The sequence below is a fragment of the Electrophorus electricus genome, chromosome 12 (assembly GCF_013358815.1).
Source record: "Electrophorus electricus isolate fEleEle1 chromosome 12, fEleEle1.pri, whole genome shotgun sequence".
Taxonomy (NCBI): domain Eukaryota; kingdom Metazoa; phylum Chordata; class Actinopteri; order Gymnotiformes; family Gymnotidae; genus Electrophorus; species Electrophorus electricus.
The window spans coordinates 5826356-5852600 of NC_049546.1; the positions used below are offsets into that span (position 1 = coordinate 5826356).

Below are 26245 nucleotides of genomic sequence, written 5' to 3' on the forward strand. Positions count from 1 at the left end.
CTGAAAGGGTTTGAGAACACTTTGTACATGGATGTCTTCATGAATGGCTCCTACAACGTGATCTGAGGTCACCAGAGTAAATAAAGACATTCTTACTTATACACAAACTAAAAACAGCTCATTGACTGTATCTTAAATGCCTTATCGTCATTTAAGATAGGGTCTAACAAATCGGAGTCATTGGTTGAAAAAGTATGTGAACTTTCTAAAGGTCTTTCTAACTTTCTAAAGCTCGATCAGCACAGAATGAGAGTTTGTATAGATAGTTTAGTATAGATAGTTTGCCACTTATCTATTCTGCTACTCTGCCTAGGAGTGGCTGTCCAACAGTGTATGTGCATTGCCAAAGTATCCTCAAACAACTGCCAAAGAACCTTACTTAGGGTGACAGCCCGGTGTCTACCATAAGAAAAACACCGAGCAAGAGTGATATTCATTGTGAGGTTACCATGGAGAAAAAAAAAAAACTCTTCTGTCCAAACAAAACATTGTTTTGCTGCCAATCTAAAGTTGGTTAACGAACACCTAGATATTCCACCTCACTACCACAGAAATATTCAGGAAAAACAAAACTGGAACTTTTAGGTCAATGTAGACAACATAGTCAGATAGACTGTATGTAAAACACTGCACAGCATGCAACATCAGAACCTCGTTCTGACTGTAAAGCATGGTGGAGGGAGTGTCACGGTGCTTTACCGCCTCTGGGTCTGGATGGCTTTTGCATTCGCTGAGAGACCAATAAAGTCGAAACTCTAGGAGGAAATTCTACAGCAAAAAGTCAGGGCAAGTGTCTGTGATCTAAAATTAAAAATAGAAGCCAGGTCATGCAGAATAACAATAATCCAAAACACAACGGAGTAGTAGAGTAGGAGATGGTAGGAGAAATTTTACAACAGACAGCTCTGTGTCTTGACCTCAATCCCACTGAAAGGCTGTGGTATGATCTGAAGTAGGTTGTTCAAGTAAATCCCCAAAATAAAAACTGTATAGAGAAATTTGCCGAAATACCACCATCTGTTGTGCAGAACAACTCGGTAGCTACAGGAAGCATTGGATTGAAGATATGGACAATAAAGGAGGCAAGTTATTAAATATATTACATCCATTTTAGTTCAAACCATTCATTTAATAAAGGCAAAGCACGATAACATGGTGTGTGTGTGTTTACGTATTAAAAAAAAACAAAAACAAAAAAAACACGCTTTAATGTCTACTAATGGTTATGACTTAAAAAAGGACTTTCCCATCATTTATGTGCCATCCACTCAGAAATCCGAGAAAAAACTTCACAAAGTTCTTCATGCAACCACATTAAAGCGTGGATCAGCACAACAGAAAGGAGAATGGAGAATTCCTCAAGTCTGTACTTCATAACTAAGAAACACGTCGGGAATAAATGAGAGCTTTTAATGTGAGAATAAGACTTTGGTAAAAAGAGCATACTGGAATGTCAGGACAAGACATCTCGTGTGATCACTGCTAAAACATCATCTTTTCTTGCTAATGAAGTGAAAACTGACCTTGACCTTAAAGACTGCCCATGTTTCTAGGGAAATACGAAAGAAGCACAACCTTTTTGAGGTTTAATCTGAAACGGGCAGTGCAACAGTTCAAAATAAACAGCAAGGCGGATCAAAGCCACACTTCCGTCCACACTGGCAGGTTTATAAATAAAAGGTGTCATGAAAGTCATTTTTGTTAACAGTGGACTTGGATTTTACTCCTACAATGCTCAAACTGCCAGCATTAGCATGGAAACACCAAATGATCCAGTGTGACTCCAAGTGAACTGCTTGTCTGCGGGATCACACAGTCGTTGATGGGGCTTTGTGGAGCTTATTCACAGCCTCGTCTGCTGAACTTCAGGAAGTGTGTGTACTTTTCACATAATTTCATATTCTCTTTTTTATGTTCACTTAGTTATAATATGAACTTGTGTGTGTGTGTGTCTGAGAACTTTGCAGTGCACTGTTCGGGCTTTGAATAGCCTCTGAATGGCCTCTATGCAACTAAGCAGAAAGAAAATATCATCTTAACAGTCTTTTGCTCTATTGTGGGAACATGCTCAGCTGCTTGTGAAATACACTTAAATAGCCTCTCTCTACACTTTTTACTTTCAAACAGGGGGGCACAGTATCAAATATTTAACACATGTAATAGGATAGGGAGACTGATTCTGTGCTACCATAGTGAACGTTACTGAAAAAACATCCAGTTGGTATTGGGTGGGCTGGGAGAGTTTCTTTAACGCCACACAGTTTGCAGAGAGAGTCAGAGGCCATGTCTATATCTCTCATAAAAGCAAGAAACAACCTTTGCTGTTTTACTGGCATCTCGTTCCCACAAGTGAATGCGTTGTCACTTGTGGCTTCGCCCAGTGCTGTATTGTAAAGATCTTAGTCCTATTTATACTGTATTTCACATCCGTCAATTGGGGGAGGGGGAAGCATTAGCTCGTCCCACGTGAACACTTTGTCTGAGACGAGAGTGTCCTGCACATGCTGAGTGAAGCAGGATCAAAGGGCAACCCTCCTCCGCCAAGTTTGATCCAATCCAGCAACACAGGCAGGACTAAACACTCTGCGCACTGCATCAACCTGCTGAATGGAAAGATTGTTAAAACTATTTAGGTTATGGCAAAGGCACTGCTCCACTGTAAACTCAAGTTCTGAATTATGTGAATAAGCAGACAGCATTTTACAGCTGAAAATGCCCTTCTGCCATTGTTTGAAACTGAGGTTGAGATAAGATACCTCCCCTACTCCATTCTTTGTTTCTGTGAGCTGATACTTTCATATTCACCCCACCTGAAGGTGCGCTGAAGTGGGCGGGCCCATTTCATCCCCACTCGAAGGCAACATCACACAAATGTGTGGCACAGGCATATCCACTTAAATAGTACTTCATTACTGTCTGGGTTCCAAATACTTTTGACATATTGAAAAGATAATCTGGTCATGGTGGTAGGCTATTAAATACTTGCGGTTTTGAAGACAGACAGAAATGATCCAGAAAGATTTTAGGTTATTTTAGTCATTATAAGCAATTTTAGTGATAATTTAGTATGGATTTCAGAATAAGTTGTGTGTGAGGAATCCGTCACTCACAGGCTTTCAGTAGACAGGAGGCTACAGGCAAATCTTCACACAAACTACTGATTATTGGAAATGTAAAGTACTAAATATAATAAAATTCAACCAAATGTAAAAAATGTAGAAATATTTTTTGAACAAAATGAATGATGGATAATTATTTAAAAAAATATACTCAAATTGTGCTGGATGAAAGATCTCAGCTTCGGATGTTGTTTTGAAGTCAGTGGGCACACGAAGCATTCAGAGCTAACCAGAATGCAGCCATCCATTAGCACAGAGTGAACAGCACTGTAAGAATATGGTGCCGCTCATCACTAGACTTGTGAAATAAATAACAGCTCTTTTACATGGGGGTTTCAGAGTGACAGTGGATTCACACTTGTTATGCTAGCCACTTTCTTCAAGGAACGTCTCTATCAATAGGCTATGGCTCTCTTCAAATCCCTCTCATTCTGCTTGCACCCACAGACTGGCAACACTTGAAAACTGCATAGAGAGAGCATGCCAACACCACATGTCTAATAGAGTGCACTCTGACCACCGGCACATCTGCATCATGTCGTATGGTAACATACATGTGCTTTGAAGCCTTTAAAATGCGCCAGCACGCCCACGGGACAGGCTGAAGCCGCTCAGGCTAATATCCGGGTCTCTCTCAGCCAGCATTTTACAGGTCGCCCAGCAGGGGCAGCTGTCTGCAGAGCGCCAGAGAGTTCCCGAGCCCAGGCTTTGAACGTGCCTTCAGAGCACACGCAAGGAGAGAGCAGGAGTCTCCAGGGCTCTGTGCTGCTACATCTATTAATGCACTGGAAAGGACTGGGCTTCAAAGGTGGGGGGGGGGGCAGTTAAAACTCAGGTCGAAGGAGGCAAAGATGTAGAGACAGAATGAGAAAATGGAAAGGTTGAGAGTGGAAATTAAAATATAAATTTCTCTCTCACTTTTCCAGTGGGAGGTCTTGTTTTTCTTTTTTCCTCTCACACTTAGGCCTTCTGTGTGTCTGTATGTGAGTGTGTAATATATATATATATATATATATATATATATATATATATATATATACACACACACACACACACACACACACACACACACACACACACACACATACATACACACACATACACAAACTTAGGTCGGTGTAGATGCTAACAACATGTCACGGCACAAACAGAGGAGAAGCAGTAAAGACAGGGTGATTGGCAGTGGAGCATGAGGAGGCGCAGAGGCCTCATGAATATGTGCAGGAGCAGTGCGATTGATGAGCAAAGTGAGAGGCGGCGGTAGGCAGGAGGAGGAGGCTAGCGCACCGTGCCATTGCTCTCGGCCCAGACAGGAGTGCGCCGCCGAGGCCTGCTGCACACCGATGAAGCGCTCTGCTCAGGGAGCCCGAGCTGGGAGGAGCGGCCTGTCCAGGCCACGCCTCCTCTAATGCGCCCATTTGGTGAATCAGGGAGAACAAATGGCGGGCCAGGTCTGCCAGAGCTCCTAATGAAAGCAACTCATCTCAAGCCGGGAAGGGGGGAGGTTAGTAAGAGGACCTGGCAACACCAAGGGGCAGGCAAGCAGGTGCAGGGATAGGAAGACAAAGTGTGGGCATTTGCAACCGAAATAGATTCGGGATCTGGGAAACAATTTCAGCTATGGACGCCATACCATCTTTCAGTGGTGGTTTTTTATTAAATTCCACAAGCAGGCAAGCAAACTACTCTTTTTGTCCTGCGGCTGCCCTAAAGCATTTCAAATTGGGTTAAGAAGGAAATAGAAGTCATTTCCTGTGAGAAGGTTTGAGAGTTTTGTCTGGAAAGGAATGATGATGTGAGAGTGAGAGTGGAAACGCAATCCCTCATTGCGATGATACAATGGCCAGGAACAGGCTGCGATGGAGCAATTCAGAAGAATCTAATCCTACGTTTTAAAGAGAAGATTGACCCTTTATTAAATCAAACAATCCCACAAGTCTGAATATGCCCATTTGGAGTAGCCTTGCATTCATGATAAAAGATAAAAAGGTTTCAATTTGACCGAATTAGCCTAGTCTTTGCCCCCAGCAACTGCATTAGCAGTTACCATTAGGATTTGAAGGGGAGAGAAATTGCTTAATATGACCTCACAACATAGAGAAATAACTATTCATAGGCTTCAAGTGCTCGTACACCTCACTTTCACGCCAGTGCTGAGACTGAGTCAAGCAGCAGGCGTAACTTTTTAAAAGTCCATGAACTGGAAATGATTTCATAATTTTTGTTTGTTTGTTTGTTTTGGGTGGCCTGATATTGTTTGGAAGGTGACTGCACTGTTAAGAGCGGCCGTGAGAAAGCGCGGCAGGGACTCCTCATTGGCTGTAAGACAGCAGAACAGGACAGGGCCACCAAGACATGAGCTCAAGAGAGCTGGCAAGAAAAAATAAACAAATAAAATGCATTAGGCAAAGGCAAAGTTAACTGTGTTTAGCAATGCACATAGACTGCATGAAGGTCTAAAAACATGGTCCACTGAGCGTATCTGGTTACCTAGTCCCGTGCAGGAGGTGTTGGAGATATAGGCGAGGACAGATGTGTGGTCCTCTAGGACTGGTGAGGCAGAGAGGGTCTCTGGACCCCAAGCAGGGGTGTGTGGTGGGCAAGTTTAGTCGTGCATGGTGAGGGGGAGAAAGCATGTGGCGAGCAGTAGGTGTGTGTGTGTGTGTGTGTGTGTGTGTGTGTGTGTGTGTGTGTGTGTGTGTGTGTCGATCAGCAGTAGGTGTGATCTTACCTGGCTCCGCAGGGTACTGATCTGTACCTCAAGCTCTTTGATTTTCTCCTCCTGTTTCTGCAGCTCGGCCTGCGCCTCCTGTCGTGCGCTGAACTCCTCGTCGAACTGCGGAAACAAAACAAAAAAAAAAAAGGCACATGCATGCATGATGTCTCCGCAGCGACCAGCAGGCATAGGGCACATCAATCCGCGCACGAGCCAGCGTGAACGCATCTTATCTGCTTATCCCCTCATAAATATTAGCCTCATCATTATCGCTCCGCGCCTTACTTTCTCCCCGATAAGACACGGGGCCTCTACAATTACGCGCTTGTGTGAGCAATTATCGGCTTAACCATAATTGCTCAGAAACAACTCAGGACGTTGTTTTCCGCAGGCTAAAAGTAACTCGGATTCAGCAGTCGAGCGCAGCGCCGCCTGACAAACAACCGGGAGCTGCAAGAGAGGCCCGCAACCACATGCACGCTCAACTAACCAGGCAAGCCAGCTAATGTAACGTCCTGGTTGAAAACTGCTACTTCCACACAGTGGGAGGTTCCAGGGTTTACGCGGCTGTACAATCAGTTGCCCAGCACTCTCATTCCGAGGGGATTGGGCAGAATGTTCAATTAATTGAGGCGAAGAAAACAGACAGACGGTCGAAGTAAAACTTCACAACCACGGATGCCTGAGCTTTAAAGCAATACAACAGTAACTTTAAATAAGGCATCAAAGAAACACCAGTTTCTCTAAATCAGTTTAAACTCCACTGAGTTTAAAGCAGATTAAAAAAAAAACATTTCTTTTTTAGTTTTGCATGTTCCCATCCCTTTAACTAGTCTTCTACTTGTACTTGTACAGTCTCCTACTTTTTCTGAAACAAACGTTAATGGGAAATCAACTGGGAACAAACTCAGTGGGCAAAAGTGGAGGAATTAGACAACTAGCCACATAATTTACTTTGGTGAATCCTGAGTGTCTACTGGCGTAGAAAAAGGGTTTAAAATAATTCCTGTGCATATTTTTAACATACACCCAGCATAAGTGTGCAGATAAGGGCATCAACATTGATTCTGCTCACACAGATACAGATCATGTAGCTGAGCAACCAGCTATTGATCAGACCAAAGCAATCAATGAGCTGCCTTCCTGCTCCGGGGGGAAGGTCTGGTGTAGGAAGCACTGCAGCATACCAATGGTCCCTGTACGGGGTGACGGATGGCTTTACCTTTTTGGAGAATTCAGTTGCTCTCTGTTCACTCTCCTCAACCTTGGCCTTATCCACGCATTGGTCTGTCAGTCACACACACACACACACACACACACACGCTCAGGATGAAGAGAACAAAACTGCAAAAGAGAGAGACAAAACAAAGAGGGGAAAACGATGCTGTCCGTACCTACCCCAGCCCCACCCAAACCCCCGTCCCAAACATTCTGCTTTGGAGATTTATAAACTGTTCCACGGTTTGAGAAGTGAATTTAAAAATACCGCCCCACAACATTTGTTTCCAGCTCATTAACGCAAAGGAAGTTAGAAAATCTAACACAAAAATATGAGCTCTTGCGGATGGATCAGAAAACTTTTAATGAGCCTGTTTTTTGGCAAGTTACGAAACTGTTTGCAACAGTGAGGAAGCGGAGGAACAGAGAGAGAAGTAAAATGTCCTCCATACCACTCTAATCTCATCCATTCCCATCACAGAAAATGACTCAAGTATACATTTTGTGAAAAACTTTTCCAATGTTCCATCAAGAAAACTAATGATAAATATCCATGAACGCAAATAAAGGGGTGCGATGGGATGAAACTTGCAATGCCTGAATTGTTTATAGGAACGTGACAGGGCACCGTCATTTTATTGATAATGTTTTACTTATGCATTAATGAGGCTACCTTATCATGGGTATCGGGGTAGTGCAGGTGCTTGTGAAAGGTCCCTCTGCGGACCGTGCGATGCTAATGAGGTCCCCCATTAGGGATCGCATTCTTCGCAACAGTACAGTTATAGCTAGGCTTCTCTGTGCACCCCACGATTTAACACAGTTTCAGATATAATTAAAACCCTAACAAGACCGTAAGAACTCAGAATCATACTTCTGGTAGTTATTTATTATTTAGCTAAATGGTGACATTTTCTGTTTATGATGCTATGACGGATTTTCATGTTAGGAACCTGACGAGTTTATTTTATATCATTTCTGAGCTCTACTGCACCCCCCCCCCCCCCCATCCTTTAATAACACTTAATAACAGAGCCAGAATTCAGCGGTGCTCCAAAGTGTAATTAGATAATGAGCTCAGATGTATAGTCTAGGGGACATCTAGGTTAAAAGGCTGTGTTAAAATATGTTAGACATGGATTGGGATTTGGAGACATATTAAAAGAGGGGCTATTTAAGTCACTTCTAACTTACCGATAAGGACAGTGAAGTCTACATCCAGCCTCTCCCGGTAGCCAAAGTCCGGGTCCATCCCACTCCGGTGTAGCACAATCTGGGACACGCACTCCTCGATCACCTTGTAGTACTGAGGCCTGTGAAATGTGCAACACATGCAGTGCAGCATGCATACACCATACATGTGCTAATGAGGTAAGTGTGACTTCAAATAAAAATAAAAATTAAAAAAAAGAACACCTAGTAAGTGCCTCAAAGACATACAACTTCATAAATCATTCTGTATGACTTATCTTTTAATGATATTTCATGCCATTGAAATAAGACTTGCTTTAGCGCATAATGAAATTACTAAAATGATGCATGAAGCCGCCGACTGGCTCTGTGACTTTGTCCATTCAAGGTGACAACAGCAGAACTAGGTCTTCCGTGCCTTCCTCCCTAATTTGCAATCATCTTTGGCAATTAAGGGCACCAATAAAACCTGAGACGCAAACCTAATCAGTGTAATCTGTGTAATTAGGTGCACAATGGCAGAGAAAACATGGCCTTTGTGTTTTGGGGGCTGACAGCGGTGGGTGTGGATGTCTGGAACTCAACAAACCTGGGACTACATGCTGCCACTGTACTTCTTGTGTGACCTTTTCAGAGTTATATTATCAGCTTTAATTGCAAGTGACATTTAGCAAATACAATGTCAACTTAAGCCAAGGTACGGCATGGCAAATAATTATGTTGCAAGCATGACCTTGAATGCCTCTTACGGATATGCAACTTTCCTCCAAAAGATGTGGCATCTGCGTTCTCCTCTCCTTGCTATAAAAACAGGCACCGAATTTTAATGATCACATTTCTTCCAAATATTCAGAGGTGCAGAACACCATTACAGCTTTTTTTTTTTTTTAATAATAATAGGTTTAGGTTATTATAAAATAATGTAGTTTTGACAAATGACTTAATGTATAATATGACCAACGCTTTGCTTTAATTTGATCTTCCACATCTGCATTTAACCGCATGTGGGGAATATATCGGGACAGGTGGCCTCAGGCTATAAACTCACTAACTGCCGGGATCTCCATTCCCACCTAACGCCAAGGCTGGATTGCTATAGGCATGACACCATGACTGGAGATTACATGACAACTCAAAAGTACTTCAGTTTTTACAGTTAAAGCTGGTGACTTCTGCTTAACAAAATGCAGACACAGGAGGGGACCTGTGTGTTTATCTCAACACAGAATACATCCCCTCTAACAACAACGTGAACCCTGACAACACTCTAGAAACTGTATGGACCGTGGAGCAGAAGGCATACCCAGACAGACTGTTTATCGTCGCTGAATATTTCAATCATGCAAATCGCAAGATCTCATGTGATCCCTAAATTCCATCAACATGTAGACTTTTCAACAAGAGGGGTGAATATATTGGATCTTTACACAAACCTGCCTGTTGTATACCGAGCAGAGCCCCACCCCCACCTGGGACTTTTAGACCACATCTCTGTTATGATAATACCAGCATACAGACCACTTGTCAGATACTCCAAGCCAGTTCTAAAACAGGTGAAAACCTGGCCAGCAGGAGTCATCCATGCACTTCAGGACTGTTTTGAGCACACTGCCTGGGGCACATTTAGGGGAGCTGCAATCCACTGTGACTCCATTAACCTGGGGGAGTGTACAGCATCAGAGACTGCCTACATCAACAAGTGCTTTTGGTGATATTACTGTCTCCGAAACCATCACCGCTCGCCCCAACCAGAAGCCGTGGGTGACTGGCGAGGCACATACGCCGCTGAAGACCTGTGATACAGCCTTCAGAGCATGTGACAACGTGGCCCAGAGAACAGCAGGGGCCAGGCTATCGCGGGCCATCAGGAATGCGAAGCGCACGCTTGCTCAGAGAGTCTACGGACACTTCCAGAGCTCACGACGCATGTGGCAGGACACTCGGGCCGTCACCAACTACAGGACATCTCCTGCCTGTGACGGTGATGCCTCCTCTCCAGATGCATTGAAGAACTTCGATGCGCAGTTTGAAGCACAGAACAATTTTGCAGCAAGAAAGACCAACCCCTCCTCCAAAGGACCAGGTGCTGTGCCTGACCGTGGACGACGTTAGAAAAACTCAACGCAGAGTCAGCCCACGGAAGACTGCAGGACCAGACGACAATCTTGGCCGAGCGCCCAGAGGACGTGCAGACCAGCTGGCGGATGTTCTCGCAGACATCTTCAACGTATCCCTGAGCAGTACCACCGTCCCTACACGCTTCGAGGCCACAGCTATTATCCCAGTGCTGAAGAAGTCTTCAGTGTCCTTCAGTTCGTGATGACACGACTGTGGTGGGTCTCATCAGCGGAGATGATGAGTCCGCATACAGGGAGGAGATGCAGCAGCTAACTGGCTAGCGCAAAGACAGCAACCTGTCTCTAAATGTGTGGAAAAAAAACCCCAAAAGAGATGGTGGCTGACTTCAGGGACGTATGAGGTGATCACTCTCCAATCAGTTACGGGCACCTTGATGTCCACCTAGCGGAGAACGTCACCTGAACCCTCAACACCAGCTGCACAGCCAAGAATGCTCAGCAGTGTCTCTACTTCCTGAGAAGGCTGCAGAAAACTCATCTCCCTGCCACCATCCTCACCATGACAACAGAGAGCATCCTGAGCAGCTGCGTCACTGCCTGGTTTTGGAACTGCTCCACCTCAGATCACAAAGACCTTACAGAGAATAGTGAGGGCAGCCGTGAAGATGGTTGGGGTCCCGCTTCCCTTCATCATGGACATTTACAGCATGTGCTGCTTCCACAAAGTGGACAGCATTGATGGTCCCACACACCCCTCACGTAAACTTCAATCTCCAACCATCTGGGAAGAGGTACTGAAGCATCCAGGCCCTTACGGCCAGACTGTGCAACAGATTCTTCCCCCATGCCATCAACATCAAATACTGAACAACTGCTGGAATCCTTTTAACAATACTATGTACATAAATTAGTGTCCTGGCTGCTGTATGCTAAAAGCATATCCGTTAAAATATCACAATATGGTACATCCTTTGCACATCTAAAGGATGTTATCTGTATTTTCATATTTATTTTCTGCCCTGATTGTCTCTCCTTTGTGTTGCACCATGGTCTTGGGGGAGCATTATTTCATTTCACTGTATACCTATATGTAGTTGAAATTACAATAAAAGGCCTCTTGACTTGACTCTTGACTCTTGAGTGACCATGTGCTATTTTTCCATTCATTCATTCATGCATTCCTGCAGATCTATTTACTCAAATATAATATAATAAAAAAAACAGGCATATACTGTCCTTGCAACAGAACAGATTTTTTTCCTAAATAGCATGCTTGTAAAAGAAATGATTTCTATAAATGAATCTTTAAGTTCGGACCAGTATACCATCGGCAGGCATTGTGTTGGTTATGGACTACTTGCCTGTGTTTTACTTTGCAATGGTCCCTGCTGATCTTTATGTACAGTAATGTTCTCATGAACCCGAAGGGATACCAAGACGAGGGCTCTACGAAGAGGCGGGGGAGACTGGGTTTGCTGCAGTCTCATTTTGTCATAAACCCACAGTCTGGTGATTTCAGTGACACTCAGGGTGTCAGATCAGAATGCAGCTACTACACTGATAAGCCAATTAAAGGCTACATGGATTCTCCCTCAGCCATTATAGAAAAGGAGGAACAGGACCATGGATTCTGCTCAAATCAATTAACTGTTGTGTGTTTATGCTATTATGAGCTGGGCAGTAGGTACTGTGTGTTATTTTCCATCCTTTCATTTTATCTTCGATGATACCATTCATTATGAACAGAGAAAATAATGTCTAAAATATACACAGTTAATCATTTTCTTATTTATTTATTTATTTATTTTACACATTAAAATATCTCCGCCTGTATATTCTGGTCGGAACAGGACTAAAGCGCCGGAGGAGAATGCGGATGCAACTGATCAGGTGTCACCATGCATGGTTTGATGGCAAGGCCTCCAGTTTACGCCTGCCACTGATGTGTGCTGATGTACACCATATTATTATCTCAACAAGTCGTCCTATTTTCCTTGCGTCCTGCCTACCACCACTGTAACGTGCGGGTGATAACTAGGAAGAAGAAGGCCGACCTAGAAATGTCAGGCCCCAGCAGAGAAGACAGCATATGTCCCCTCACCAGAGCACCACATTCTTTCTTTCTATCATTTTCTCTCTCTCTCTCTCTCTCTCTCTCTCTCTCTCTCTCTCTCTCTCTCTCTCTCTCTCTCTCTCTCTCTCTCTCTCTCTCTCTCTCTCTCTCTCTCTCTCTCTCTCTCTCTCTCTCTCTCTCTCTCTCTCTCTCTCTCTCTCTCTCTCTCTCTCTCTCTCTCTCTCTCTCTCTCTCTCTCTCTGGCACCTTCCTGTCTGCCTCTCATCTCCCATCCAACCTCTACTCCACATCACCCATCTAATCCTCACATCAGTCACAGCAGCCGAAAGCAGGAGATGTGCTCCATATTCCCTCACTCTGATATATCTCCTGTTTAACGTGTCCTGCAAGATTGCCTCCTAAAAAAAGGAGAGGAGCAGTTGAAAGAATGTCTGAACGACAAACTCTCATTCAGCTTTATCTAGAAGATAAACTGGGTCTCATTCCACATTCCTAATGAACTGAAAGCAAAGGGGCTGGCAGAGGTGTCTCCTGAATCCAGTAACCAAAACATTTTATATATATATTTGAAACATCTGATCTTATTCCTCTGAGCTGCTTCCTGGAGAGGCAGATCTCCTCTGGCTGGCTTTGATCATCAGCATGTCCCCAACACCAATGGACAAGGCTGCTATCGATGTCTGATCCAAACAGAGAAGGAGAAACTGCCACCACACCGTCCCGTCCCTGCCGAGGCTTAGTCATCAAAGCTCGCGACGATCTTGAGGGTTCTCTTTAATCTAAAATTATAGCCATACCGTTTCCCAACCAGCCAATTTAATTTCGTACATTAAAAGATTTAGGTGCTTCAAAGGCAGGAGACACGCTGATGATGCATGAGCCACATACAGCCACCTTGAGACACGGCTGCACGTGATTCGGCGAGCGATGCTTGAAATTACACAGCCGTCTCTGAGCGAGAGCAGCGGCGATGTATTTTTTAAAAGCACATCTTTAATAAGTGCATTCATTTTTAATAGACGTTTGTAGTGATCCTGGCCCACTGTCAATGAGAAGGGTCTGGCGTCAGAGCTGCAGACTGAGCCGCTGTGCTACCTACTTAAATGTTTTTATATTTCTCACTGTCTCCAACAAGACACAGTATACATTATTCATGGCTCAAAGTGAGCAGCAACTTGTCTACGGTAAATTCCTCTTTTGGTTCCATCTAGTCCTCCCACTCTGTCTCTTTTTCAACATATTTTATCTCAGCAAAAGGTCTGACACAGCAGCGAATTGATCACTGTCACCGGCTTCAGAGGAGCCAGGCCTCTTCTGGCCCATGACTGACACGTTTATACATCCAAGCTTTCTCGCCACGTAACGCCAGTCTAAAAATGACGTCTTAATCACGCCGATATAAAATAGTTCAGTGTCAGACCACTGGCTTCCTCTGACCTATATTAAACTGCAGTCTGCAGTTTGTTTAATAATACAGTGCCAGAAGTGGGGACTAGGCAACAGGATCACAATATCACTAAAAGATTCATCTAAGATCACTTTTGAAAGTACTTCAGGTTCTTGATTATTCTTGTGTTCACTCACGGCATCAGTGCATGCATTTGGAAGTGAGGAATGCCCTCGAGGTTAAAATGCTAACAGCCAGGAGGACCTGTCTTGTTCCCATGGAGACCGGAAGAGAGTATGAGCGTTGGAGACGAAGCTTACCTGATGTAGTAGTCATTCCTAATGAGCAGCAGGTGCTGGAGAACTGACAGGAAGTAAGGCTCAGAGGTTGTGTCTTTCACCATGTTGGACAGAAGATGGTATACCTCACCCATGTCAGTACGCAGACGGTTAAGGACTGATTTGTTTGATTGTCATGCAACACAATGGTAACGCAATGAAATAAAGTGTGATGATCTCAGGGAACAAAGGGGTCCTATTTGCCAGCCCTCTGTAGGAAGCATCTGTATGGTGTCGTCGTACGGTGTGGAAATAAGCATTTTCTTTTGGCAAGGGCAGTGGGCATCGGATTGCCAGGCCCCTTGCAGAGACTGGGACATAAGAAGATTCAGCCGTGCTTAACTGTGTCATCAAAGGCTCGTGATGGCCACATCACAGTCAGCAGGGAAGAGCAGACGACTAACAGAATGACAGGAAGAGGGAGAGAGAGAGAGAGAGAGGGAGAGAGAGAGAGAGAGAGAGGGAGAGAGAGAGAGCCGCAGGAGTACCACGGGACCGGTACAAGCTAAGCAGCAGCATGGCAAGACTGCACAGCCAGGCTAGAGAAAGAGGAAAGCACCACATTAAAATTGAATTCTGGTTACCATACTAAATTCAACCATATATATATATATATATATATATATATATATATATATATAAAAAATAGACTGTCATTTGCCCAGACAATCCATAGGTTTATTCCTCTGATCTGAGTGCGTGGCTGTCTTCCCATGACTTGCTGATATTATCAATCAGTGAAAAAGAAAAAAGAAAAAAATTTATCTGCAAAGATAAAATGCGTTCTAGCTTGGTTTTGTGTGTCTTTTGGGATCTCATTTTCTAACATAAGTCAACAAGACACTTAAAAAGGTGGAGAAAAAACATCAAGCTATGCCAAGGGTCTGGATCTGAATCAAACTTCTTCAAGCCTGATTATTTACAGCTGTAAATGGATCAGTCATTTCATTATTCTTGGCTTTTTTGTAAGATCAAGTCCTCAGATAGGATCTTGCTTCTCTCTTCTAAAGAAAAGATGTGTACTTAAACTTGCAAAGAGTATTGATTACATGTCCAACATCTCTCTCCAAAGACAGGGGCCAACAACTTCTGATGTCTAAAATAGATGTGGCAGCAGACAGAAATCATTTCTCTTAAGCTTTTTCTTTTTTTTTTGGGACACTCTTCAAAGGGGCTTCTACTTCTTTCAATTACAGTCATTTCACTCACATAGATTTTTGGCAATTTATTTTGAAAACACACTGTGACAAGCTGGGTAACGTTGTGCTTAACAAAAACAAATGGCAGTTGCTTCTTGTGATGATCCCACAACGACGTTCATTTGAAAGCCCTCACACAGTTTCCCCCGGTCCCCTCTGGTCACTAAACAGATGACTCCAATGGGACTGCTAACGGATATTAAAAAAAACAACACACTAGATCCTCTCTTTCAACTTCAAAAAGAAAGAAGAGAAATATTTAAAAATAAACAGCTTCGGGCATTATTTACTTTCTAGTCTAGTCTCCTCTGGATATTCATGTTGTTTGCAAAAGTATCTAAAAACAGCATGACGTGAATAACTTCATTCTGTAGTGAAACTGTGCACAAACTGTACAGATTTGTACAGTATGTTGACATATTTACAGGACAGCTGGGCGATGCGCCGCGTGAGACTGTCGAACTTCTGAGATCCATTCCCTACCTGTCGGGTCATCAGAAAGGACCTGAAAGGAGCTTGATTTGTTCCCTGGCTCAGAGGAGGAGGCTAAGGGCCAGTGCACCCGACTCACTGCACCAGGCCCATGTACCAGCTCAAGCCAGCATTCCTCGAAGGAAACGTATGTTTAGGGCCCATTGCGCACTGGCCATGAGTCACTGCCTCTGGCAAAGCCATCAAAGCCCACCTGACTCAGATACACATACTTATGGTCCTCAACAAAACAGGAGAGTGAGTGCCTCGGCTTCCATCCAAAGAAGCATTTTCTTTAAAGCATTTAAAATTCTCGCGACTGCTTATGTGTTTGCTCTGCTGTCATTTTTTTTTTTTTTAATAAATGCACACGACGCCAGACATTGTTCTTTTAGCGTTCAATGCGAAGGCACAATGCTGCAGCAGCTTCGACTTCTAAATTGCTCAGTTTACTTTACTAGATGGGAATACAATTTGGCATGCACTAACTCTCAACAAATCTTTAGAGCGCTATTTTGCTTCCTGATGAAACAGAGAATTCTGACCAGAGCATGTAATTTCCACTCTGTTCATAACAGAGCATGGGAAATGTGTGTGACCAAAAACACTACAGATTAGTACTCAAGGAGAGAAATGGATGTTCATGAATAAACACAAGCACTAGCAGTACTGAGGAGAGCTGTAGATTTGGCAGAGGGGGAGGGTCAATTTATCACACTGGCCAGACACTCATTAATATTCATCAGCTTCCTGGAGTCACTAGTCCAGACCTAAATCTCCTAAGTTAATATTCATGAAACGAGCATAGAAAGAGGAAGATGGGTAAAAGGTTGGGCAAAACAAGGTGAAGAGGTTCACTGTGTTTGGGATGGAGAGAGTGAGAAAAGCATCAAATGGGGTGAAATGTCCTCGTGTATCTCTCTTTTCTGAGGCTACTCAAGTGCATTGTTATTCTAGCTCTGCTGGGCTGCAGCTCTGTAAATGCACCTCTATATGTATACGTACAGAGGACAGAAAGGTTGTTAATTTAAAGCAGTCTACCATTTGTTTCTTGAGAGCATACAGCCGTTCTGGAAAAACCTCTGACACCACGGGGTCAAACTGAAATGCAGGAAAGCATGTAGGAGCAAATGAAATAAGTCAGTATGCAAATGCGCATGAACCGCGCGGGAAACTGAGGAGCATTGCAGCAGCAAGGCTCCAATGGAAGAGGGAAAAGCCTGCAGGATACAGCCATAGCTGGAACACCCTGCGGTGTGTCGATGGAGTAGTGAGAGGCGGGCAGTGCATGCAGAGGTGGGTGTGTGGCTCGGCTGCTTGGGGTGGGGTTTGGTTATTGCAAGGCCTGGTAAGAGCCGGTGCCGGTATTGCGGAAGCGTCTTCTGAAATCCCCTCCAAATGAACTGGAGGTCCTGGCTTTAGACCCGTAAGCTGGCAGAGAGATTGGGGTGGGGCGGGGGGGCGTCTGGGAAAAGGATATTCCATCTCGGCACGGATGTCATCGAGCCGGTGAGACAGCTCAATAGAGTCCTCCTCCTTGTTCTCATTGAACACCTTCAACTGTATGTCCAACTCTTCTGTCTCTTTCAGCTCCTGCCATTACAGAGAAGGAGGAGAAAACAGAGAATGGCTATTAACAACAAATGCATGGAGCTTCAAATGCAGCTGACCGATTAAGAGTAAACACACCACTTCACACACCTCTGTCTCTGGTGTTGTTCAATTCTCAAATACACTGCAAATGAAATAGATCCAGGTGTTTGATTTAAAGAGCACAACTGATTATTTGGTCGACAAGCAAACCATCCCACACCAATTTCTGTTCTCTTAACTCATTTTCTGGAGACTAGGTTTGATCAGCTTTCCAGACCTCTACCTGATGGGGGTGGGGAATAGAGAGACAGAGACAGAGCTAGAGAGGGAGCAGGAGAGAGACAGAGAGAGAGCAAGAGAGATGGGCAAATATGGTGCTTGGTGCACTTTACACCTGCAGTATGAATCATTGCCAGTGAAGTTTACATACGGTGAAAAGCCAAATGTAACCCAATTTCTGCAGCTATCAATCACATGGCTACACTTCAGGCATGCCATCTGTCTTAAGGCAACAGAGAATCAGAGAGGGAGAAAGTAAGCAATGGCACAGCAGGTGGGGCAGGGCTAACTCAGACACTCAGGCACACACACACACACCCACACCCACACACACACACACGCATGCACCCACACACGTGCACGCACCCACGCACGCACGCACACGAACGCACACACACACTTGCGCACACACAAACACACACACACGCACGCACGCACACACACACACACACACACACACACACACACTCACACACACACACAAACACGCACACGCATGCACGCACACGCATGCACACACACGCACACACACACGCATGCACATCCACGCATGCACGCACGCACACACTCACACACACACACACCCACACACACACACACGCATGCACCCACACACGTGCACGCACCCACGCACGCACGCACACGAACGCACACACACACTCGCGCACACACGCACGCACGCACACACACGCACACACACACACACACACTCAAACACACACACAAACACGCACACGCATGCACGCACACGCATGCACACACACGCACACACACACGCATGCACATCCACGCATGCACGCACGCACACACTCACACACAAAAACATGCGCACAGTCTCATATTTCTATCTTTGCAAAGATTATTTCCATGAATTTGTGTATTACAGTAGCTAAATGCTAATCCAACAACTAAACATAATCCCTGACCTCAACCCAAAGGAAATCAAAACCCTTCTGTAGAGTATACATCCTGTCTTCGGGGGACTGGTCCCCACAAACGGCTAAATACACCTCCACTCCCTACAACACATAGTGAATGTCCAAAAATGTGTGTGTGTGGGTTTTTTGGGGTTTTTTTTTTGATCAGGCTTTGCTCTCTACCACAGAGACAATTTAATGTGTCTCGTTTTTCTTTTTCTTCTCTGTTGCTATTTTGAGGACACCAGGAACCTGGAAACTCATTATTCACAATTAGAGAACAATGTCATATTTAATTGTCCTATTAAACTTTCAAATACATTATTCATAAATTACAATAAACTCAATCATATGCGGGGGCTGCGATTGAGATAATTATAATAATAGCGGCAATAATAAGGGGAGAAGTCAAAATGACTTATTAACAATGAGGAAATGCCCACCCAAATGAGATAGTGAGTGATGTGGGAGCCTGGCTGTAGTGCTGACAGATGGAGTGCAGCTCCCTACCCTGACTGATACTGATGCGAGTGGGCTGCTCTTTGTGACACAGGGCTGCGAACGATGGCGTATGTCATCTGACACAGCGTCTAAAAAGGGAAATGGGAGTGGGCACCGCGGGGCCGGCCGCACACGGCTTTCGGGAAGCATCCGAGGCCATTTGCCGCTTTATTCCTTTATCGCTTTATCAACCGTGTTTTTAAATATGTGGTGTTGGGCGCAAAAGGGCTGTGTGTGTGTGTGTGTGTATGTCTGCTGCGAGGTCACCGTGACTCACGGGCAGGATCTTCTTCAAGCCGCAGCGCAGGAGCTCATTCCGCAGATGTATCCTGAAGTCCAGGTCATCCGGGGAGGTGACCAGGGCGTTGATCAGCTGCATGCAGGCCGCCTGCATGTCCGTGACACACACACAAAGGGGCGTTAGGCAGAGGCAGAACAAACAGGCACTGCGGCGAACTGACGCAGGGACGGCGAAGGAAAACGCGCGCAGAAAGGAACGCGGGAAAAGGCAGGAACAGGCGCAGAGGAGCTGAGTGGCGAAGGGTCTTATGGAGCATGCAGTGCAGGTAGGGGCTGGCCAAACAGATGCGCATTCGCAATTGATTTATCGGATAGGGGCGGCAGGAAGGGGAGTAGCAATGATAGGTCTTAACAGGCCGTAAGGCGGCTCCGGGGAGCCAGGCAGCATGAGACAGAATGTGCTCCACATGGCCAAATCGATGGGAAGCTGAAAGATCGCCCTGATCGGCATGTGAGAAGTGGTCGTTATAAATCTTCACCGGGCCATTTGTGCTGGGCAGCATATTTTATTAACTAGCCGCAGGGAATTCGACTGCTTTAGCGCTTGGCTTGCCCCCGTCTTGCTTACCAGAGAGGCGAAAGCCGACACAGATGGAATTCAGGTCCAATCTGTGCTCTGGGGGAAGCATTGCTAGTGAGGATTCACACTGCTGCGGGGAAGAGAAGCCATTCGGGAGAGCAAAGCTCTGTCTAGAGGCTCCGGTTTGGTTAAGGGGTGGGTGGGTGGGTGTGTCTGTGCGTGTCCGTGTGTGTGTGTGTGTTTTGCAGATATCTGTTGTCCGTATGTTTGTCTGCATGTTTCCGGGTCTCAATCACCACGCTCACCACAGAACAATGTGGCTGACAGGCCGTGCATTACCCAGACGTACAGAGCAGGGCCTCTGGACCCGACTGTACTGGAGTCGTCTGCGCACCCTGGCAAACAGCCCTGCCCCCAACCCCCTCTCCTCCACCCCGTCAGGCTTCCTGCCCAGGGGCAGCAGCTGAGCTCCGTGGAACGCTGCCCACCGGAGCTGGGCGCTGCCGGGGCTCCCTCCCCAGGAAAAAAGGAAGAAGGGGGTGAAAAAAAAAAAAAAAAAAGGTGAAAAGCAACAAAACAAAACCAAACAAAAACTTTTTCCTCTGCACTCGTGTAAACTTTCCACCTTCTCCTCTCTTGCTGTCAACCTGCAGCCATTATTTCATTTGAAGGATTTGAGGGCCCATCGAGTGAGGGCGGATCCTTCTCAAAGCCTTCCTGCAGGCAAGCGTGCGTACCACTTCATGAGCGCCACACACACACACACACACAACCCCAGACGCACGTGTGTGCGCACGCGTGCGAACGCATGCACAGACACACACCTCAGCCTGTTTGTTTTCCGTGGCGAGGAGGAGAGGAGGAGAGGAGCAGGGCGCAGGAGTGAGGTTGGAGGAGGTTATTTTTGTTCTTTCACAGGCTGAGGATGCACTGATGAGCTACTCGTGCATCATCTGAAGGTGCGGCGCCGGAGGAGGCTCCCGGCAAAGCAATTAAAAAAGGCACTGCCGGGACAGTTGAAAGTTCGCTTGCTTGCATCGGAGAAACGAAGCCGAGCCGGAGTCGCAGCAAAACACATTTTAATCACATTAAAAACGCCAGGCTTCGCAACCCGTCGCAGGCTTTTAAAGTAGTTAATTTCTTTGAACCTTCCGCGTCAGCAAGGTATTTTAATTTACTTCACAATTAGAAGCCGTTCTTTTCATTACCAGTCGCTCGGTTTTTTTTGTTTTTTCGTTTTCTCTCCAAAGAGGAAAAACAAGGCACTCCTTCAAAAGGGCTCCGTTCCTTCCTGCACTCTGCCTCCACTCCGCTCCTCTCTTTATCTATCCTTCCCCGTGCACCAGCAATCCACAGATTGGGAGTCCGTTTAACAAATGTGCTCCCGGCACTTGGTCACAGATCACCGTGAGCGGTGGAGGAGCGGGGAGGCGAGGGGGAGAACGATGAATTCAGCTGCGGAGCTGCATCGCTGCCCTTTTGTTTCGCCTCCTCCGAGACCAGACCAGAGAGGCAGAGCACACAGGGGAAGTAAAAGCAAGAAATAAACAAAATAATAAAGCCGGTTAAAAAAGATCAAGTCAACATCTCTCTCGCAGAGTTTTCTGCTCCTCTTCCACTTTTTCTTCCACCCGAGTTCCGGAGTTTAGTTTCCGTGCACATCCAGCTGGCGGTTGATTCTGTCTGCACGGAAGCCTCGCGCCAGGCTTGCGTTCGCCGGCAGCCTGCTGCCGTTACAGGCCTTATTTTCCGAGGCTGACAGGCGGACAGGGAGCGAGAGGGAGGACAGGGAGAGGAGACGTGTGCGCACGTCGGCCGAGGCTGAGGTGCTGCAGGTCTGTGAATGACATAACTGTCAATTTCATCCCCGGCCTCGGCGTCGAATACGGCCCGCTGAGCCGAAAGGCATCATTCCGGGACCGGCACTGACGACAACACACTTCTGTTGCTCTTTTTGGCTTCAGGAGAAGGAGACGAAGAAAAAAAAATCGTACACCTTTTACATACGGGTCCTTGTACTGTGAGCCCCCCCCCCCCAAAAAAAAGCGTTCGCGTTCTGATTTTAAAAAAGACCAAAAATTTTTAAAAACAACTAGCTGCTACTTCGAGGCAGCACTGTTGTTTGTCTAAGGGAAATGTAGAAATGCACGTGAAATGTAGGAAGTTGGTTAAAGATAGCAGGCCAGAGCCATGTGGGGGCTGGTGTGGGCATGTAGAGGTGATTCTCGTGCAGAGGGCAATGGACTGACCTGAAGCTGCTGGGCGTCGTGGTTCTCCAGCCCCTCTACGATCTGAGCAAATCGCTCCTTGTTATTCCTCTCGGCTGCGATGGTCATGGCTGCCAGGATCTTATCCAGGCTGGGAGGACAGGAGAAGACGGGGCAACACGTTAAAGTCAACACACGGCTCTATCCGGACACGACCAGGGATATTCGCAGCTTTGGCTGACCTGGTCACCGTCATCTCAGCGTTGACCATTCAGCATGGACGTGGACAGGTTTTTTTGTTTTTTTTTCCTTACACTCTAGCCAAAATAAAAAAGCAGTCCACTTCCCTCAAAAAGGGCCATCCAGAGAACATCGCATGAAAACCCAAAGGTCTAAGGGACAGATTTTTGGAGATGGATTAAATCTAGCTTTGGATCAAACTGCAAGACCAATAGTGAATTACCCCTGGAACCAGTCTTTAGTGTAGGCTCAAACTGGGAAAGTGGCCCTAAGCCTCTTGCTTCTCTGCACAGCTCAACATGTCATCAGCCAGTCTCACACACCATGTAAACAGAGGACTTTTAACAGCATTAAACAAAAGCCACTTAGTTTAGCACAATCTAAAGGGCTCAGTCAAAAATGTTTCTACCATTTGTCTATACAGAGTCAGACTTGTCAATGAGAGTTGTGCAGCCTGTGAGGTTCAGATCAACCTGACCTACATAGTGAGACAAACCATACATTTGACACTTGACAGAGTATTTGATAGCAGTAGCAGGGCCGCGATGGCCAGATGTGGGCATTATCTGCACATGTACGAGGGCAGGAGCTACATTATGCTCCATAAACATCACGGAGGCTTGGTGAGTGCGGGAAGCAGCCTGCCATAGCTCACTTCACTTCACTTCCACCTGTCAGAGATAAAGCTGTGGGAGAAGTGGTTTTTTTTGTCAAACAGCTAAGTGTAAGATCCACAGTTTTGTGAAGCGGGTGATTAAGTTGTAGTCGGGTGTAGGCTGCGCTGTGTCTTTCATGCTACTTCAAACGGAGCTTCAGAATAAGCTACACCTGCTTGACTCCTCGCATTCGGCTTTGATGTCACAGAGTTGAACACGAGCCAGCAGTGCTGGGGGGGGGGGGGCTCACCAAAAACTGAGGCATCAGCATTTTCTACCTGCACACCGGAGATCAGACACATCATATCAATAAGGAAATCTTCTCATGTGTGCCAGGGCAGCTTAACCTGCACCTTTGCCATATAAAAGACTATAGCCTGTGTACAGAAGCAGTTTATCGCCTGCGCAATCCGCAGGTAGTAATATCCACTGGCAAAGGATGGAAGTCAAGAGCTGCTAATTAGCATTATATGCTAATGATGGTGCATTGATTGGTGCTCACTTGCTTCTACTCAGTGTTGGCACTTTTCGGATTTAGGAGTGAACTCCTCATTTATGATTAGGAATCTCCCGCAACAGCGCTGGGTTTGATCAAAAGTATAAGGATGTGCTGATATGCCGGAAAGTCTTTATTTCCCATCATTGAATGCAGACTTTCTTTGAAGTGCTGCTCCGGCCCCCCTTGTTATTCTAGACCAGTACTGTGGCCAATTCCATAAAAAAGCAACTCCCAGGATTCATTTTAGAATCTGTCAGCCTGGTTGTGTTTTCATGATCAGCACCACTGAGGCCTTAAACACATTACACAACCCAGAGAGCTAAATAAAAACACCACGACCGGCAGACTCGGAGACATCTAAAAGCTCCCTCACAAATGAAATATGAGAGCACAAAGTGCATTGTGTAGGACCTCTGACAGCTTGTCAACAAATATATTCATTTAAACTGATTATAAACCAGGAGTCTTTCTTCACCGAGGGAAACTCACAGTAGCAAAATGAGAGACTATGGCTCGCGGGTCATTCGTACCTCTCGGATACACACCGGGTGTCTGATGACTGCTTTACCTGTTTTTAAAGTCGCAAATGTAGCACCGTTCCAAAATATCACTGGATTACTGGCAGCAGTAAGAAGATTTGAGTTGCTGGTTGACACGTGCACTTACATGTTCTCCTCTCCAATAATACAGACAGCTGACAGAATCTTCACAATCTCCGTCATCATATTCGGCTGCTTGGGATCGATGGCCCTTGCCAGAAGAAGGAGGCTTCGCTCGTCGCCAAGTATCTTTTGCAGGCCATACTGAAAATTGTCGACAGATCTCATTTTATTACACCATTAAATTAGAAACATTTTGCAAGGAATTATTACTTTAGCTTTAAGTAAATACTGGGAGCCCCTGGTGTAAGAACAAATTTAGCCTTTGTTCTCTTAAAGAAGAGCCAATTAGTCCAGTGGAGAAATGGTTTAAGATAATTTAATTCAATTGAGGACAGGACTGTGGGGACAAATAATCATATGCTTGCATCTTCATCATCCTCTTAGGCTTTAAAGTAGTGCATTTCACCAGCAAATGCATTCAGCAAGGACACCCACGTTTAAGGTCCACACTAATACTAATACTTAAACTTGTAAATGATGCTCTCTACATGCAAACAGAAAAGTATTACATAAAAAGGATGAATTCATCAGGAAAATCTCAAGCACACATATACAGGATTTGTGATAGTGGCATACTAAATGCATCTAATGGCTTTCTGTGCCATCAGAAAATCAGATGGGAGGAATTATTTATTCTCAGAGATGTGCAACAGGTACTTCAAATTATTCGCAAGTGGTTGAGCATCATGTTTCAGAGCCTACTGACCCCTTCCCACAACTCTACACAGAGATGGTTTGACACTTATGACAAGCGGGAACCCAGTGCTTATAAACACTGCCTTTGTTGAAGCCATCAAATCCTTAACACACCTTATTGTTCATAAAGGCTTTGAGACACTGGATGAGTTTGTGTTGGTTCTTCTTGTCAATGCTCTCTTGTCTGAAAAGGGAGTGAGACGAGAACACGTGAATGAACAATTGTGCAGCACAAAGGCAATTGCTTAAGAGGCTCGACTTGCCACACATACTGTTTCTTGTCGAGAAGCTTCTCCAAGGCGTCCAGGAGCAGGCCGAGACCCTCGTGGCCGAAGTTATTCACCCAGCTGAAAAACAAACAGTAACAAGCAAAGAACACCATCAGGAAACATTTCTGTTTGCCCTGATGTTTGCCTTTTGTCGTATATAATAAATCAGACAAACATTTCCTTGATTATTGTCAAACAACAAATCTTGGGAAGATTAACAACATCGAACTCTCTCCGTATATTTCATTATTTCTTTCAAGGCATGGTTCTGCTGCAATGCATTATGGATTTTGGTGCGTCATCTTGCTCCGTTCAAGCGTTTCACATTATTTCTATTTGCAACTCCATTAACTGAAATAAAGATGATCAAACGTTTTAAATCACACTTCATCAATATCTGATGAGCTTTTTTTTTTTCTTTTTTTTTTAAAATAATGTGTGAACAGAACAGAAAAGGGCCTCTGTATCATTCAGTTCAATTTGTACAGCACCTGTTAGAACAGACATTTCCCATTTGCCAGAGGAGCCTGATGATAGCAATGAAACTCCCTGCCAAGGCAGGAGAAAGAAACTTTGAAAGAAGTCGTCTCAGAAGAAAACCCATACTCCTTCAGGCATTACAGTCTTGGCTTATATTTAATGTATGTTTTTTAAAATCCCCTTCAGGAATTAAGTCTTTACATTTGGCCTACACAAACCCCTTTAGGTCCCTGAACATTTTCAAATGAAAACACCTAAAGAACCTCACTTCCTTTTGTATATACCAAAAGAGTTCGACTTTATATACAGTTCAGGAATCTCTATGAAGACTGCTATGCAGCTGTGACCCACGGTGTGTTGCAGCCAATTCAGAGAGCGCTCCCTCTTAAACAGATGCTTTACCGTAGCCTTTCAATCCACACAGAAGAGGGTGCCTTTTTTCCCTGACAGCTCTCAAAGCAAAACATGGGCAGCCTTTGATTAATAAATGTGAAGCATTTATGTCCAATTATGAAAGAACTTTTGCCACATTTCAAAATGTAAACAACAAATATCAGTTTAATCACAGGAAAACAATCTGTGAAGAAAAGAAAAAAGAAAAAACAAGTCCACAACAAAATATAAACTAGAACAAT

At 45.0% G+C, this 26245-nt stretch overlaps 1 protein-coding gene across 9 annotated transcripts in view; it reads right to left on the reverse strand.

Annotated features, from left to right (window-relative positions):
* The window catches only part of diaph2 (diaphanous-related formin 2), a 333658-nt gene that overhangs the window by 211724 nt on the left and 95689 nt on the right, over window positions 1-26245 (reverse strand). For all 9 annotated transcript variants that reach the window (XM_027028176.2, XM_027028101.2, XM_027027635.2 and 6 more), the window contains 10 exons: window positions 25134-25208; window positions 24976-25045; window positions 24170-24306; window positions 22151-22259; window positions 19359-19469; window positions 17272-17384; window positions 14104-14220; window positions 8248-8366; window positions 7058-7122; window positions 5851-5955 (listed from right to left, as the gene is read on the reverse strand). In XM_027028176.2, the coding sequence (XP_026883977.2) occupies window positions 5851-5955; window positions 7058-7122; window positions 8248-8366; window positions 14104-14220; window positions 17272-17384; window positions 19359-19469; window positions 22151-22259; window positions 24170-24306; window positions 24976-25045; window positions 25134-25208 (1021 nt within the window). The remainder of the gene's footprint in view (window positions 1-5850; window positions 5956-7057; window positions 7123-8247; window positions 8367-14103; window positions 14221-17271; window positions 17385-19358; window positions 19470-22150; window positions 22260-24169; window positions 24307-24975; window positions 25046-25133; window positions 25209-26245) is intronic.